The sequence below is a fragment of the Epinephelus fuscoguttatus genome, linkage group LG24 (genome assembly GCF_011397635.1).
Source record: "Epinephelus fuscoguttatus linkage group LG24, E.fuscoguttatus.final_Chr_v1".
In the NCBI taxonomy this organism is placed as follows: domain Eukaryota; kingdom Metazoa; phylum Chordata; class Actinopteri; order Perciformes; family Serranidae; genus Epinephelus; species Epinephelus fuscoguttatus.
Genome location: NC_064775.1, coordinates 6915839 through 6930024, shown reverse-complemented (window position 1 = coordinate 6930024; position 14186 = coordinate 6915839). Strand labels below are relative to the sequence as shown.

The window sequence follows — 14186 nt, the reverse complement described above, 5'->3', positions numbered from 1 at the left end:
AGTTGGCCTCTTGCACTTCGCACAATCTGTTGAAAGAATCTTTGCAGCAGTGTGGGGAATTTCTCATTCATAGTCTCATCTGCTTGTATTCGCCTCAGCTTTTCTAGGGCATCGTCGAGGGGTACACTTGATGCACATATGAAACCTAAACCTAAAGTGTTCTGATCGGCAGTCTTGACGCCAAGCTCCCTCAGAATTCAGTTGATCAATTTTCATACAAGTACAGCCTCGACTCTCAAGAAGGTATGCGCTATATGATTGGCAACCATATCATGACCTTGCCAAATCAGTCTCAGCAAAGTCGTCTCTGCACAACTTCTTTGCTTCCTCCCGTGGCTGTAGGCATCATGTTCTCAGGTCGTCTGTCCGCCCATCTGTCCCATTCTCTTGAACGCAATATCTCAAGAGTTTCTTCAGATTTGGCACAAACGTCCTCTTGTACTCAAGGATGAACAGATCAGACTTTGGTGGTTAAAGGTAAAAGTTAACTGTGACCTCATCTGTATCATTCTTGTGACCGTGATATCACACCAAGGCCTTGAGGGAACTTCCTCAAATTTGGTGCAAACGACCCCTTGGACTCAAGGATGAATTGATTAGTGTTTGGTAGTCAAAGGTCAAGGTCTTTGTGACCTTCTGAACCTGATATCTCAAGGACGCTTTGAGGGAATTTCAGCAAATTTGACACAAGCATGGGGCGTCGGTAGCGTAGTGGTTAGTGCCGGCGCCCCATGTACAGAGGTGATGCCTCGCTGCAGTGGTTGCAGGTTCGACTCTGGCTTGCAACCCTTTGCTGTGTGTCAACCCCCACTCTCTCTCTCACCCCATTTCAATCTGTCCTGTCCATTAAAGGCAAAAAGCCCAAAAAATAATCTTTAAAAAAAAGCGTCCACTTGGACTCAGCAATGAACTTATTAGACTTTGGTAGTCAAAGGTCAAGGTCTCTGTGACCTTGCTTCAGTCTCGTTCTTATCAATGCAATATCTTAAGAACCCCTTGAGGGTGTATCCACTTCTACTCAAGGATGAAGTAATTAATATTTGGTCGTCAAAGGTCAAAGTCTCTGTGACCTTGCTTCAGTCTTGTTCTTATCAACGCAATATCTTAAGAACCCCTTGAGGGAGTATCCACTTCTGCTCAAGTTTGAACTAATTAATATTTGGTCGTCAAAGGTCAAGGTCACTGTGACCTCACAAAATTTGTGTTTGGCCATAACTCAAGAATTCATATGCTGATTACGACAAAATTTCACACAAATGTCTAACAGGATGAAATGATGAAGTGATGACATTTAATATCCAAAAGGTCAAAGGTCAGCTTCGATGTGACATCATAATGTTCTGCATAAAATACTTTTCTAGCCTTTATTCAATGACATACCTCACAAACAGAAACTGAAACTGTGCTGATTGTATAGATCTTCTGTGCTGCCGGGTTGAAGGTGTGTGTGAAGCATCCATATTTTAGAGTTTTTTTAGCTTCTGTGCAGCAACATCCATATTTGAAGCATTGTCAACTGTCATGGCTACATATGAGTCTGGACAGACATGGATGTAAATTGTAACTTGACCGGTTTGCAGAGGCATACAACCATGAGGTTGCAATTCTAGTTTTTTTTCGGAGACCTTAAACATCGGATTTTGTCTTCCAAACATTTTTCTGACACAGGTTCATTCTCTGGGGGACTTTATCTTGACGAGTACACATGTCTTGTATGAACTTGGATTTTGTTGTGAGCTGAAATAAATGCGGGCCTTTAACAGACTGTCCTTGATGCACTTTGTGTCGTCAGTGCTTTTGTCCTCACAACTCTTCTTGGCAGGCACATGGCTCAGGAACATTGTCTGCCGCACGTACCCTTTGCTGGCTTTTCGTCTTGTTCGAGGAATCTGCAGCAGACCGAGACCACTTAGTGAGTGCCAGAAGGGCCTGTGCAAAGGGGTGTTTATGACTAACACGTGAATGATGATGTAAACCAACAAGTCTATCTCAATCAGAAGTGACTTCACTTAGAGTCAACAATGATTGATGGCACAGTGCACAATAAAGATGGAAATAGTGGAAAGTTCTTTGGTGATTAGACCCTGACGTGATTGGAGGCGAATGGGGCGGAGAGTCGCGTCTGTTTGACCTGAAATGACAGCAGCAGAGAGAACGACTTTAAAATCTGACAGTAACAAGATGATTGTTTTCGGGAGAGTGTAGCAACATCTGGTTGGATTAACTCAGAGTGACGCCCAGTCAGCTGATAGAGTAGAAGCCGGAGAGTGAGGCAGAGAGATTTGTGAATGAACGAGTATAAAGAGTCTCCTTGACTGACCCTCTGCTAAGCTTCATATAGCCGACAGCAGCTTTCAGACCTGGTCGTTGGTCAAATGGCCATGGGAGAGGCTCATTTTCCAGTCTGTTGTATGTCCTGGGATCATTTTAGTTAATCTTTATCCAGCAGGAGTTGCTTTGTTTGGACCCACCCTGTAGATTTCTAGATTTCCAGTTAACCAGGTCGTGATCCTTGAAGGTCCTAGATATCATTTCTGGGTCTCAACAAACAAGGAGGAAGGGTTTTGCCCCCTGGGTACAAGTGATGGCAAGAATTAGTGACTCTGATTGTCTAATCTTTCACAGTGACCATTTTAAACCACAGAATCATCATATAGTCCGATCCTGGCTTTCGATGCCACCTTCTCTATCACTCCCAAGTGAGTAATATGAGACAATGGGCCCCACGACTTCTCCTACACAGGACTAGAGACACACAAAGACTTCACAGTCAGTTTGTCTCTCTTTGAGGTAATTTTGTTTTTGTGTCTTTTTTTGGGTGTTTGTGTCTCTTAGAGGTCACTTTGTTTACCTTTTTTAGTTGGTTTGCCCCTTTTTGTAGTTGTTTTGTGTCTCTTTTTCTTTTAGGTAATTCTGTATCTTTTCGCTGTTTTGTGTTTCTGTGTAGTCATTTTGTGTCTCATGGGGGAAATTTAATGTTTTTTTTAAAGGAAAATTTGTGGGTTTTCTTGGTCATTTGTGTCTTTTTTTTAGTCATTTTGTGTCTCTATAAAGTAATTTAGTGGTTTTCTTGAGGTAATTTTGTCTTTTTTGGACATTTCGTTTCTCTTTTTGGTTGGTTTTCCCCTTTTTGTTGTTATTTTGTGTCTCTTTAAAGTAATTTAATGGTTTTCTTTAGGTAATTTTTTTGTCTTTTTTGGACATTTTGTGTCTCTTTGTATTCATTTGTGTATCTTTTTGGTTGGGATGCCCCTTCTCGCAAATCTTTTGTGTCTCTTTGACTTAATTTTACACTTTTTATGTAATTTTTTCTCTTTCTTGGTTGTTTTGCCCCTTTTTGCAGTTGTTTTGTGTCTCTTAGAGGTTATTTTGTGTGTTTGTTTGGGTAATTTTGTGCCTTCTTTTGGACATTTTGTGTCTCTTTGTATTCATTTGTATATCCTTTTGGTTGGGATGCCCCTTCTCGCAAATCTTCTGTGTCTCTTTGAGGTAATTTCACATTTTTTTTTACGTATTTTTTTTGTCTTTTTGGTTGTTTTGCTTCTCTTTGAGGTCATTTGTTCCCCTTTTTGGTTGTTTTGCCCCTTTTTGTGTATTGTTTATTAAATGAATCCCCAATAGCTGACGCCTTGGCGACCGCTAGTCTTCTGGGGGTTTGTAGTAGTAGTAGTGTCTCTTAGAGGTATTTTGAGTCTTTTGGGGGGTAATTTTATGTCTTTTTTGGACATTTTGTGTCAGTTTTTAGTCAATTTGTGTCCCCTCTTTGCATATCATTTGTGTCTCTGTTGTCATTTTGTGTCTCGTTGAGGTAATTTTATGCTTTTGGGGTAATTTCATTGTGTTTTTTTTGTGGCTTCGTTGTCATTTTGTGTTTCTTTGAGATAATTTTGTGTTTCTTTGTAGCTTTTCTATATCTCTTTCTGTCTGTGTTGTCCCTTTTTGTGGTCATTTTGTGTCTTTTTTAAGTCATCTAGTTCTTTTATTTGTCATTTTGTCTTTCTTTGTAGTTAATTGTATCTCTTTCCTTTGGTTTTGTCCCTTTTGCAGTTATTTGGTGTCTCTTTGCAGTTCCTTCACATCTCTCTGTTGTCTTTTTGTGTCTCTTCCTGGTCTGTACATGTTATTTTGAGTTACATTTTGTCGGTGAAGGCCAGGGGGCCCTGACACTTTGGGCCCCTGGGTCTGTGCCTGGTAGGCCCGTTCAGTAATCCATCATGATCACTCCTGGACCAGCTTTACGTGACAAGAGTACAGGTGCTGTTTGCACAAAATGTATCAAGGTCTGTCAGGTATTTGTAATCACACATGAGCAATGGTTATCAGTGACAATAGAGCGTGCAGATGGAACACAGACGTGTTGCCTCCAGACGGCTGTAAAGGCAGTTAATTAGCTGAAAGGGAGAGACTTCATACATGTTGTGTTGTTGCAGCTGACAGATGCTGATAAGAGTCAGACATTAAGCGCTGTCTTCCTGGCAGTAACAGCACTAATTGGAATACAATTGTGTTTATTCTGTATAATTAGATGTTTGAAGGATGTATAATGGAAGTAGACCAACATTATAACAAAAGGCTTGTGTCAGATTTGTGATGCTTACTCATGCACTCAGCCTCGACACCGTGCTCGCAGTGTGTTTCTTGCTTGTAAGTGACACAGGGTTGTGTCCTTACTAGTTGTGTCTTGTGCTACCTTCCCAACAAAATGTTCGCCTCTAAACAATAAATAAAATCTAATTGTCAGAGTGTAATCAGATAAGCGCCTTTCATTTTGGCCGCTGCATGAGCTTTTCTCTCGCACCTTTATTATTATCATGCCTGAAATGTCATCTTTGTACGCAAGCTATCTAATAACCTGAGGCTGTGTTTATGCAGACAACAGCGCTGCATGAAACGCCAAAGTCATTCACTTCAGGAGACCTTTGTGTGAGCACGGTGTATGCAGAGGGCTCCTGCAGGGTAAAAAAGAAGAAACATAGGGTTGCCATGGCCAACTGACGTTACGTACCATTAAGTTATGAAGGTTAGGCTTATGCAAGTAAAGTAAGTTTAGGAAAGGAAACATGGTGATGACATACCTCAAAAAAACTTTTGGTTACAGTCCCAAACACCAGTCTCCTGGGGGATAGTCCGATGTTTTTTGACCCGTCTATCACCCCAACATGCCTCCTTACATGGACTCTCAGTCTTTATAGTACATCCGTCTTTACCTCTGGCAATGCATAGGTCATGTGATTACAGCCTTCATCATAACGTGGGGTATACACCAATTACTGGCTCATAACCACGTGGGATATATATGAATTACTATAAATTACTCACTCATGATTACGTGCGTTATATATGAGTTACTTGCTCATGATTATGTGGGTTATGTACGAGATACTTGCTCGTGATTACGCTGATTATTAAGGAGTTACTTGCCCCTCGATTACGTTGATTATTTAGGAGTTACTTGCTCATGATTACGTGGGTCATATACGAGTTACTTGCTCGTGATTACGTTGATTATTTAGAAGTTATTTGCTCATGATTATGTGGGTTAAATACGAGTTACTTGCATGTGATTACGTTGATTATTTAGGAGTTACTTTCTCATGATTATGTGGGTTATTTATGAGTTACTTGCTCGTGATTACGTGGGTTATGTACGAGATACTTGCTCATGATTACGCTCATTATTTAGGAGTTACTTGCTTGTGATTATGTGGGTTTCTACGAGGTACTTATTCATGATTACGTGCGTTATGTACAAATTACTTGCTCGTGTTTACGTGGGTCATATACGAGTTACTTGGTTGTGATTACATTGATTATTTAGGAGTTACTTGCTTGTGAGTACGTGGGTTATGTATGAGTTACTTGCCCCTCGATTACGTTGATTATTTAGGAGTTACTTGCTTGTGATTATGTGGGTTATATATGAGGTACTTGCTCATGTTTACGTGAGTCATATACGAGTTACTTGGTTGTGATTACGTTGATTATTTAGGAGTTACTTGCTCATAATTACGTGGGTTATATACAAATTACTTGCTTGTGATTGCGTGGGATATATATGAATTGTGGTGCATAACTTTTCGTAGGTATATGTATGATCAACCTCTGTGCAGTAAAGCTCTTTGCAGATCTGTCAGTAAAACTGGACTTCCTGTCCTCTTTTTCATTGTCTCACTGCTGCTTGGAACAACATGGATCCACCGAAGCAGGGCTTTATCTTCTTCGTTGCAGTGCTGATTTCAATCTGAGGGTGTGGTAACACGCTGACTGCCAAGAAACTTGCTCAGCACACTCATGATAAACAGTGAAGTAGGGTGAAACAGTATCAGAAAAGTCTTCTTTTTTGACCAATATTTCGATTGCGATTCATGATACAGTTTTTTAAAGAAGATGCTTATCTTCCTCTGCCGTCTTCCTTAGCCATAATATTCACTATATACTGTAGAAGCATAAATAGACTTGCATTTGTATTGCCCTTTTTTAGTCTTCTGACCACTCAAAACTGGGTTGTGAGGAGCTGCAGTGTTTATTCAGAGACAAACTGAAAGCTTTACAGTCATATACTGCCACTTTACAGCTTTAATTTCCTCCCTTCTCACACCTTATCTGCTCAGAGCTCATCCACCATCACTCTCTGTCTCTTTTTTTCTCTTGTACACACACACATTAGGCATATGTGCTACTCATTATACATCATATTTAATCCTGGCCTTGGCTGACGCTTGGTCAGTGGTTTTTGGTGTCAGATACAGGCACTAAGAGGCATTTTTTTGACATTTGGAGCAACTGCCGTAGTATAAGGAGCAAGAAAGGTCACATAGTACGGACATAAGGGGAGGTGTATGGGTTTCACCCGGGAGACCACTGCTAGTTTCCTTTGTGAAACCAAAAGTCAGTCTTCCTCGTTGCATTAGTAACAAACGTAGTTATTTTAAGCCAAACCATGATGTGTTTTTCAAACCTAACCACATGCTTTCGTTGCCCCAACCAAAGGAAGTCAACCTAAAAACATTTTCCGAATGTTCAAAGTTTATTTTGAAAGGAGCTGCAAGCATTTTATAAGCAGAAATTGTACATTTTCCGTGAGAATGATAGTTGATTTTGAAAAAACACAACACATGTAATGAGTGTAAGTTGACACGCCGTCCTTGAACACCCAGAACTGACACTGGAGCAACACATTCGCAGTCACATATCGATGTTTGGTCATGGACTTCCCACACAGACATATAACGTTGGTTGGGTTTAGACAAAGGAACAGAATTTGGCTTTGCAGTCCTACAGGAAGCAAACACTGGCCTCCTGGGTGAAAGTCCATGGTTGTTGGACCCATCTAACACCCTTCTTGCCTGCCCTGCTTGGACTTTCATTGCCTTAACTGTGGTTGATGTCCTGTGGCGTTCCCCCTGATGCTGCCCAGTGCAGTTAAACAATAATGGTGACCGGCTGAATATCATGCCAACTTTTTTCTAACATCAAAAGTCACTGCCCAAGTGTTTATGATGACTTCGGAGTGAGACTGGGTTGGTTGAAGGGGTACCTAGAGTGTCCCAGAGTCACCAAGTGTTGGTGTTTGATGAATTGGCAGAGAATGTTATGTGTTACTTAAATAACTCCATGGTCTTTCCTCTAGTTCCACCCTCAGTGTGTGGTCATTTTTCCTCCACCTCAGGCAAGACTACTGATGATCATATTGACGATCATGATTGACAAATGTTAAATGAATATTAACTTGACCAGCTGAGGGAGTGGGAGGGAAAAACAATGCCCCTGTCGCCTCGAGCCAAAAAGTTGCATAATGTAGCAACAACAGTACACCAGATGGAAGCACACACAGATGGCGGAGATAAAAAGCAAAAGGACAGATGGGAGCGCGGGGCCCACCAGTCCAAAGCTGCCTCGACTCCTTCTCCTCGCAGGACTCTGTGGTGTTCAGCGTGCATGTTGTTTGTCTCTCCTTGTGAATGAAGATGAGGTCGCTCACTCGGGCCGACTGCTATGATGAAGGTCACCACTGTTGTGAAAACCCACAACAGTTGTGTCAGATGAGTTATTTATGGTCTCAAAGTTTGAGATTTTGAACTTTTCAAATGATGATCAGTGCGTTTGTGCTCGTAAATCAGCCTTTAAACTTGTTTGTAAATATGTAGAAATGATTTCTAGCTGTGGAAGAAGTTAGGTCTAAATGAGATATCATCGCTTTCTACAACCTGTCACCCTGATTCCAATTTCTGATATCTGTACGAGCCTAATTAATTTAGTTCAAAGACATGATGATCACCTGAGGCCAGCGTTTTCACTTGTACACATGTACTCAAATATAATTGGCAGAGTGCTATGAATGCACCGGGCACCGGAGGATGAATCCTTTTAATTTTGGTAATGAGCTTTCCTCTGGTGCCCTCGTTTGACTTGAATCTCATCTTTGCACACAAGATGTTTCATAAGTAAATAATACGCCGAGCGCAGTCAGTCTGTTTGCTGTACACGCTCTGTGAAACAATAAACAATACAGCCAGGTAAATGTCACTCAGTCAGGCCTCTGTTTGTGTTTTGAGGCTCAACTGACATTTGCCGCTACATTTCAGATGATCTAAAAGAAAAAGCTTTGAATGTCTCTTCACAGTGAATGCATCACATTATCCATCAGCAGCTGGTCACATGCAGTTAAAGCCTTGTACTTCTTCCCTGCCACAGTACTGCTTCTGTTGTTGGTTATCAACTGAAAACAACAACCAGTTAGCATTATGTGTCAGTGCAGGGTCGGATAGAGTAAGTAGGTTAATCAATGTCACTGATCACTGCTGTCTCCCCACAGTGGAGAGTTATTAATAAACCATTATGTGTTTCTCTGCAAATAATTTCCAGGAAGTTACAATATGTAACTGTAATACTTCACAATGAATTACATTATTATCACCTCACAGGCTTTTACTTTGACATTCAACCATATTCTGAATTAAATTGTGAAATTCATGCTAGTAAATATAGTCATTTTACAGCAAAGTACAGTAATTCCACGGTAGCATATTGTTAAATTACACAGCTGTGCATAAACTGTGAGGTTACAGTTGAATATAGTCATTTTACAGGAGTGTACTGCTAAATCACAGTAATTTACAGGCATAACTACTGTGAGATCACAATACACAGCTGTCATTTCACAGTAAATTACTGTAAAAATGACACAGCAGTTTACTGTGAAAGTGATGCAACTAGTAGCCAGTAATTTACTGTAAATGTACAGTCAAATATTTTACAGTGGTATCTCGCTTCTCAGCTGTTTGTGTATTTAAATATATAGATAAATAAATAGTAATGCCACAATTAATGATACGTACGTAACTCCTTTTTAAAGCCTTGAGTTTGGCATTTTAGCTTTAGCTGAGACGTAATTTACAGCTGAAAAAGATAATATATCACAATTTATTTTATTGCAACACATTTAAAACTGCAATAATATCGTATTGTGACTTAAGAAGAAGGTAATGTCGTATCGGCGTATCGCTTCTAGTTTGGTTAGCACTTTGCATTTACACTGATGGCTAACTGTGATAATGCTAATGCTAATTTTCGCGAGTGAAAAATAGGCTTATTAAACGCAGGGTCTGGAGGATTTTCCAGTTGCTGTTTGTAAACACACATTCAAATTTGGGCCCTCCTATCAGACTCAACTCTCCCGGGTGTACGGAGCCCGGAGGTACGGAAGAAAGCTTCACAGAAGAGGTTCAGGCAAGGCTCGCGCTGGTGCACGCTCGGACACGCTCGGGCACGGCACCTGCGCTCTCTCATTGGCTGGGGAAATCTCCGCCCAGAAGCGGTCCGAGCTCACAAAAACATCAAAATACAGTTAAAGGGCAGGAGCTCTGCAAACAGAGTCACCACCACACATGAGTAGAAGCCCATAGGTGATGATTAAGCAGGATTTCATTTGTATATGTCTATATTTTGTTTTGTTTGAAAATCCTCCAGATCCTACCTTTAAACCACTAAAACAAAATGTACTAACCAGCACAACTGAATATTCGACTCGTAAGAGGATCTACTGCATTGGCTTCATTCAGGTTGCAGCTTTAGCTCCATAATAACTGATTGACAGGGTTGCTTCACATAGTGTTCTCTTTAGCACTGTTATACATAAAGCCAAGTACTAGATCATTATTTCATCACTATCTGCTGTGTAACCACGTTGTAAAAATTCATCCTGACTCACGAGTTTGGTTGGCACCAACGTGGCAACATGAGCCCTTCCACAGATGGAGCTGACACAGTCAGCAGACAGGAGGTGCTGATCTGTACTGGTTATTCATCAGCCTCTCTCTTTGTCTTTTACATGCCCATCACTGTGAACACTCAGTCTGCCAGATCCTTCTGTCAAAATCAAATTAACATGACGAGACGATGCAGGCGTAAGCAAGGACTGCTCAGAGTGTAGTGAAATGGCAAATGGCTGCATTAATCTGACATTTAAATCTAAGTCTGTCTCTTGCCACAACTACCACTATCACATCATGGTCTTTGTAGTCGTTAGTGTGTTTAAACTCAAACTCATTCATTTTACAACAATCCTGCTCTGCTATGGTATGTTGAACATACTGTAGCAGCTATCTGTCCCTGTTGGACCGATGCAATCCTCCTACACCCCCTAACATCTCCAGTTTTGATCACAGCCAGCACCCATGGGTCCTCCTTAAGCTTGTAGTAGAACGTATCATACAGGTCCCACTTGGACTCCTTTCAGAGGGCTCTACCTAGAACCCAACAGAAAGAGTTGTACATCAAACGATCTGTGAAACATCCTCATGTTGTGTTCACATACGCCACCCAGATCCCTCTCTGGGGGTTCAATGCAGTGCACAACCTTTCCACTTTCTAAAGCCCAGTTCAGACCAAAGATTCGCAACGAGACAAAACCGTTTTAGAACGTTGCCGAGAAAAGTTGCAGTGGTGTGAACTGGTTGGTCTGGACTAGACTCAAGCCAGCTGATGGTGTCACCTGCAACTTAGCTGGTCAAATCGCCGGTAACTGGTTTTAGAATGTAAAGCACGTCACCTGTTTCAACAGCCAGTCAGCTTGTAGTGAAGTCTGCTGGTCAAGTCAGCAGTGCTCCATCCCTGCTCGGCCCTCTGTTTCAGTCCTCACAGTGTGCCGGACAGCCGCAAAATAAACCTGAAAAGCTGCAAATCAGAACAGAAGTACAGAGAGTTGTTGCATAGTGATGATACACCATCTCATCTAGTTGCATTGGTGTGAATCGGCAGGTTTTTAGAACGTTGCAGAACGGTACATTTCAAGTAGTCGCCTGTTTCAGCTCGTCTCGTCGTGAATCTTTGGTGTGAACTGGGCTTAATAGTGCTACCAGGAACTATCTGCTGAAAAGCCTTAAATACTCCAAAGGTTTCATCTAGAACCCATCCTTGGGGGTCTCTAAAAATAGTAATTGATGACCTTACTCATAGCAACACATACAAAGAATTCTTGAAGAACCTTTTTTAATTAAAGGTATAATATGTAGTTTTTCCACATAAAAATGTCTAAAAACGACTAAACCAATATTATATATTTTGTTTAGTTGTGTACTTTGATTATCAGAAATGTTTCCAACAATTTTTACAAACCCAGATAAATATGAAATATTAATAAAAGTTACGGACCTTGTCATTAGGTCACATGTCAATGGCGACGTAACTCCAGTTACCATAGCCATTAAATGAAGGAGAAGAAGAAGAAGAAGAAGAAGGAGCAGACCGGATGAGACGTCAGAGAATGAACGTTACTGTTGCTAGGTTAAGCTAACTCGTCATGGATCATGATTATGCATTGACGGTTGCTGCGCCTTCTGACACCGAAGCTGTCCCGGTAAACAAGCCGGTAAAACGGAAACGTACGGGTCAACCAAGCGATCCCAGAAGAATTTGGGATAAGAAGAGAGCTAAATCCAGGATTAATATTGGTGTGGCCTTTCCGAGCTGGAGAGAGCTTCGTGAAAATCTAGGACTACAATTCAACACCGACCTCGCGTGTGTTCTACTAGACAGGTAAGCAAACATCTGGCTGATGTTATCAAAATATTAATCATTTCCACCAGTGTATTGCAAGCACTGCTGCCCGCCGGGGCACCCGCGCTCCGGCCAGTGGCCTTTACTGCGGAGCGGTGTGCAGCGGAGGCTGGCTAACCACAACATCTAACAATAGGTTTCTATAATGCTGAGCTGATGCCGGTAAATGAACTGCATTTATAAAAGAGGCAGAGGAATAGCTAAGACGCACTGAGCAAGAGAGAGCAGCAGAGAGGGAGAAGCCATCGGTAACTGTAAAGCTAAGTAAGAGCTGTATCTGTTATAACTACAACTCCCACGATCCCACGCTACTTTGTGACGTCATCCAACTCTGTCTTCTGTTATTGTTTTGGTTTGAGACCCCTAGCGTCAGAAAATTACATACTGCACATTTAACAAAGAGTTCTTCAAAAGCAAATGGTTCTGGGTAGAACCAACCAGGAAGTACCCTTTTGGATCGCTTAGGGCTCGAGATAGATACAGCCGACGCTTCAAAGAGTGTAGGTCTAAAGGTTCTGTCCACACTTGTTTGTAAATTGGACATGGGCCTCCAAAGATTTAAAGTCTTTGACTTGCTGACAGAGAAAGGCGCTGATGGCACACACCAGATAGATACAGGGGGCGGTAACGTGGCAAGCTGTCAAGGTTCTTTGACCGTTCTATGTCTCCAAAGATATCTGCAAGCATCAAGTCTTACTCCTGTACCCTATTTTATCTGTAGGTCTCATTTCCACAGAAGCTAATCACTACAGCCACAGACATGGCAGCTTTGATGTTCGTGTCACACATTTCCTCTGTTATCAGGTGCAAATGTCCCTACAAGACTATAAGCGAGAGAGAAGGGCTTACTGCTGCGGACCCTTCTCTGCAACTCATTAGGAAAATGGTGTGCTTTGGGGTCAGGTCTGGGATTAATGTTTGAATTTATAATCAGAGTTCGTTATGGAGAAACAGAGGGAAAAATGGGTCAGCGGTGGGTGTTGGGAAGTTAAAAGGATCTCTCCGAATTGTGTGTCATGCTGTTGAGTGGCATTTTATTTGTCATGGAAATACTGAGTGGGCGACGGATGAGAGGGAACAGTGATGACAGAAAGAAGAGGAGCAGGTGTGTGTGTGTGTGTGTGTGTGTGTGTGTGTGTGTGCGTACAAATGCTATGATGTGCTCTGTCTGTCAGAGGCACAGAAACCATAATCACACGCTTTCATCCCCCCCTCCTACGCACACTATATAGATATTTTATCGCTATATAAGGGACAATATTTTATGTAACAATCAGGGCAGGCGAGAGTTAAGTAATGATGACACCATAACCACAACAAAGGTGTTGTTTCCACGAAGATCCTGAAAGAGGGGTCTGATAAAGGAGTCCGTTTTTAGAAATGTGTTATTCTGACATAAATAAAAATTCACACATCCTCCACATGTTTGGTGGGACCTTGCAATTTCACCCAGTCCTTGCATAAAAAAGTAAAAAGGGAGCTGTAAGTGTGACCAATCACTGCCCTTTATGCATTGTCCAATGTTCAGATCAGACTCTGTGTTGTCTTAGGCTGCGTGTCATCCTTACAACTCAGATATCAGCCAATTCTAACATTAAACCATCTCTGCCCCAATACCTCAAACTAACAATGTGGTTTATGGAGTTATAGCTCAACTAGGCCGTTTACTTGGACCACTGTCCTTGTCCCAGTGTACAAGCACCGGAGTGGAATTGATTTATTGACTGAAGTTTGTCCGACTGCGCTAGGATATGTGGCCATATGCCCCCTTTCAGCTTGTTGGTATTGGACCTTTTTCCAGTTGACCTATTACATCACAGACCAAACAATCACCATTCTGTATTTGCCTCCGTCCATGTATTTTGAAATATTTAACTTTCAGCGGACACAGCATGAACTGTGTCTCCCTGTCCATCCAAAATTGCACAGCTCTGGATGTAGATTTCGCCATGTTGTTACCAGCATCTGCTATTCGACTTCTTGGTCAAAGCCTGGGGTGAAAACTGGAGCATGTTCAGTGCGCCTAGGCCAGCTTGGGTCTGAGTGGCTTTATACATGTAGTAGTAGTTTGACTCCCAATCACTTGCCAGTCTGAGTGTGTTTTTAGCCCCTTTTACACTGCTAGATTT

At 41.7% G+C, this 14186-nt stretch overlaps 1 protein-coding gene across 2 annotated transcripts in view; it reads left to right on the top strand.

Annotated features, from left to right (window-relative positions):
- Positions 1 to 14186, top strand: part of LOC125885077 (diacylglycerol kinase zeta-like) — a 152547-nt gene that overhangs the window by 7880 nt on the left and 130481 nt on the right. Inside the window, exon 1 of one of the 2 annotated variants that reach the window (XM_049570507.1) lies at positions 11742 to 12036. The exons of the other annotated variant lie outside the window; for it this stretch is intronic. Within the exon in view, the coding sequence (XP_049426464.1) occupies positions 11801 to 12036 (236 nt within the window). The 5' untranslated portion in view covers positions 11742 to 11800. Of the gene's footprint in view, positions 1 to 11741; positions 12037 to 14186 lie in introns of those variants that run through there. 2 annotated transcript variants of the gene reach the window in all.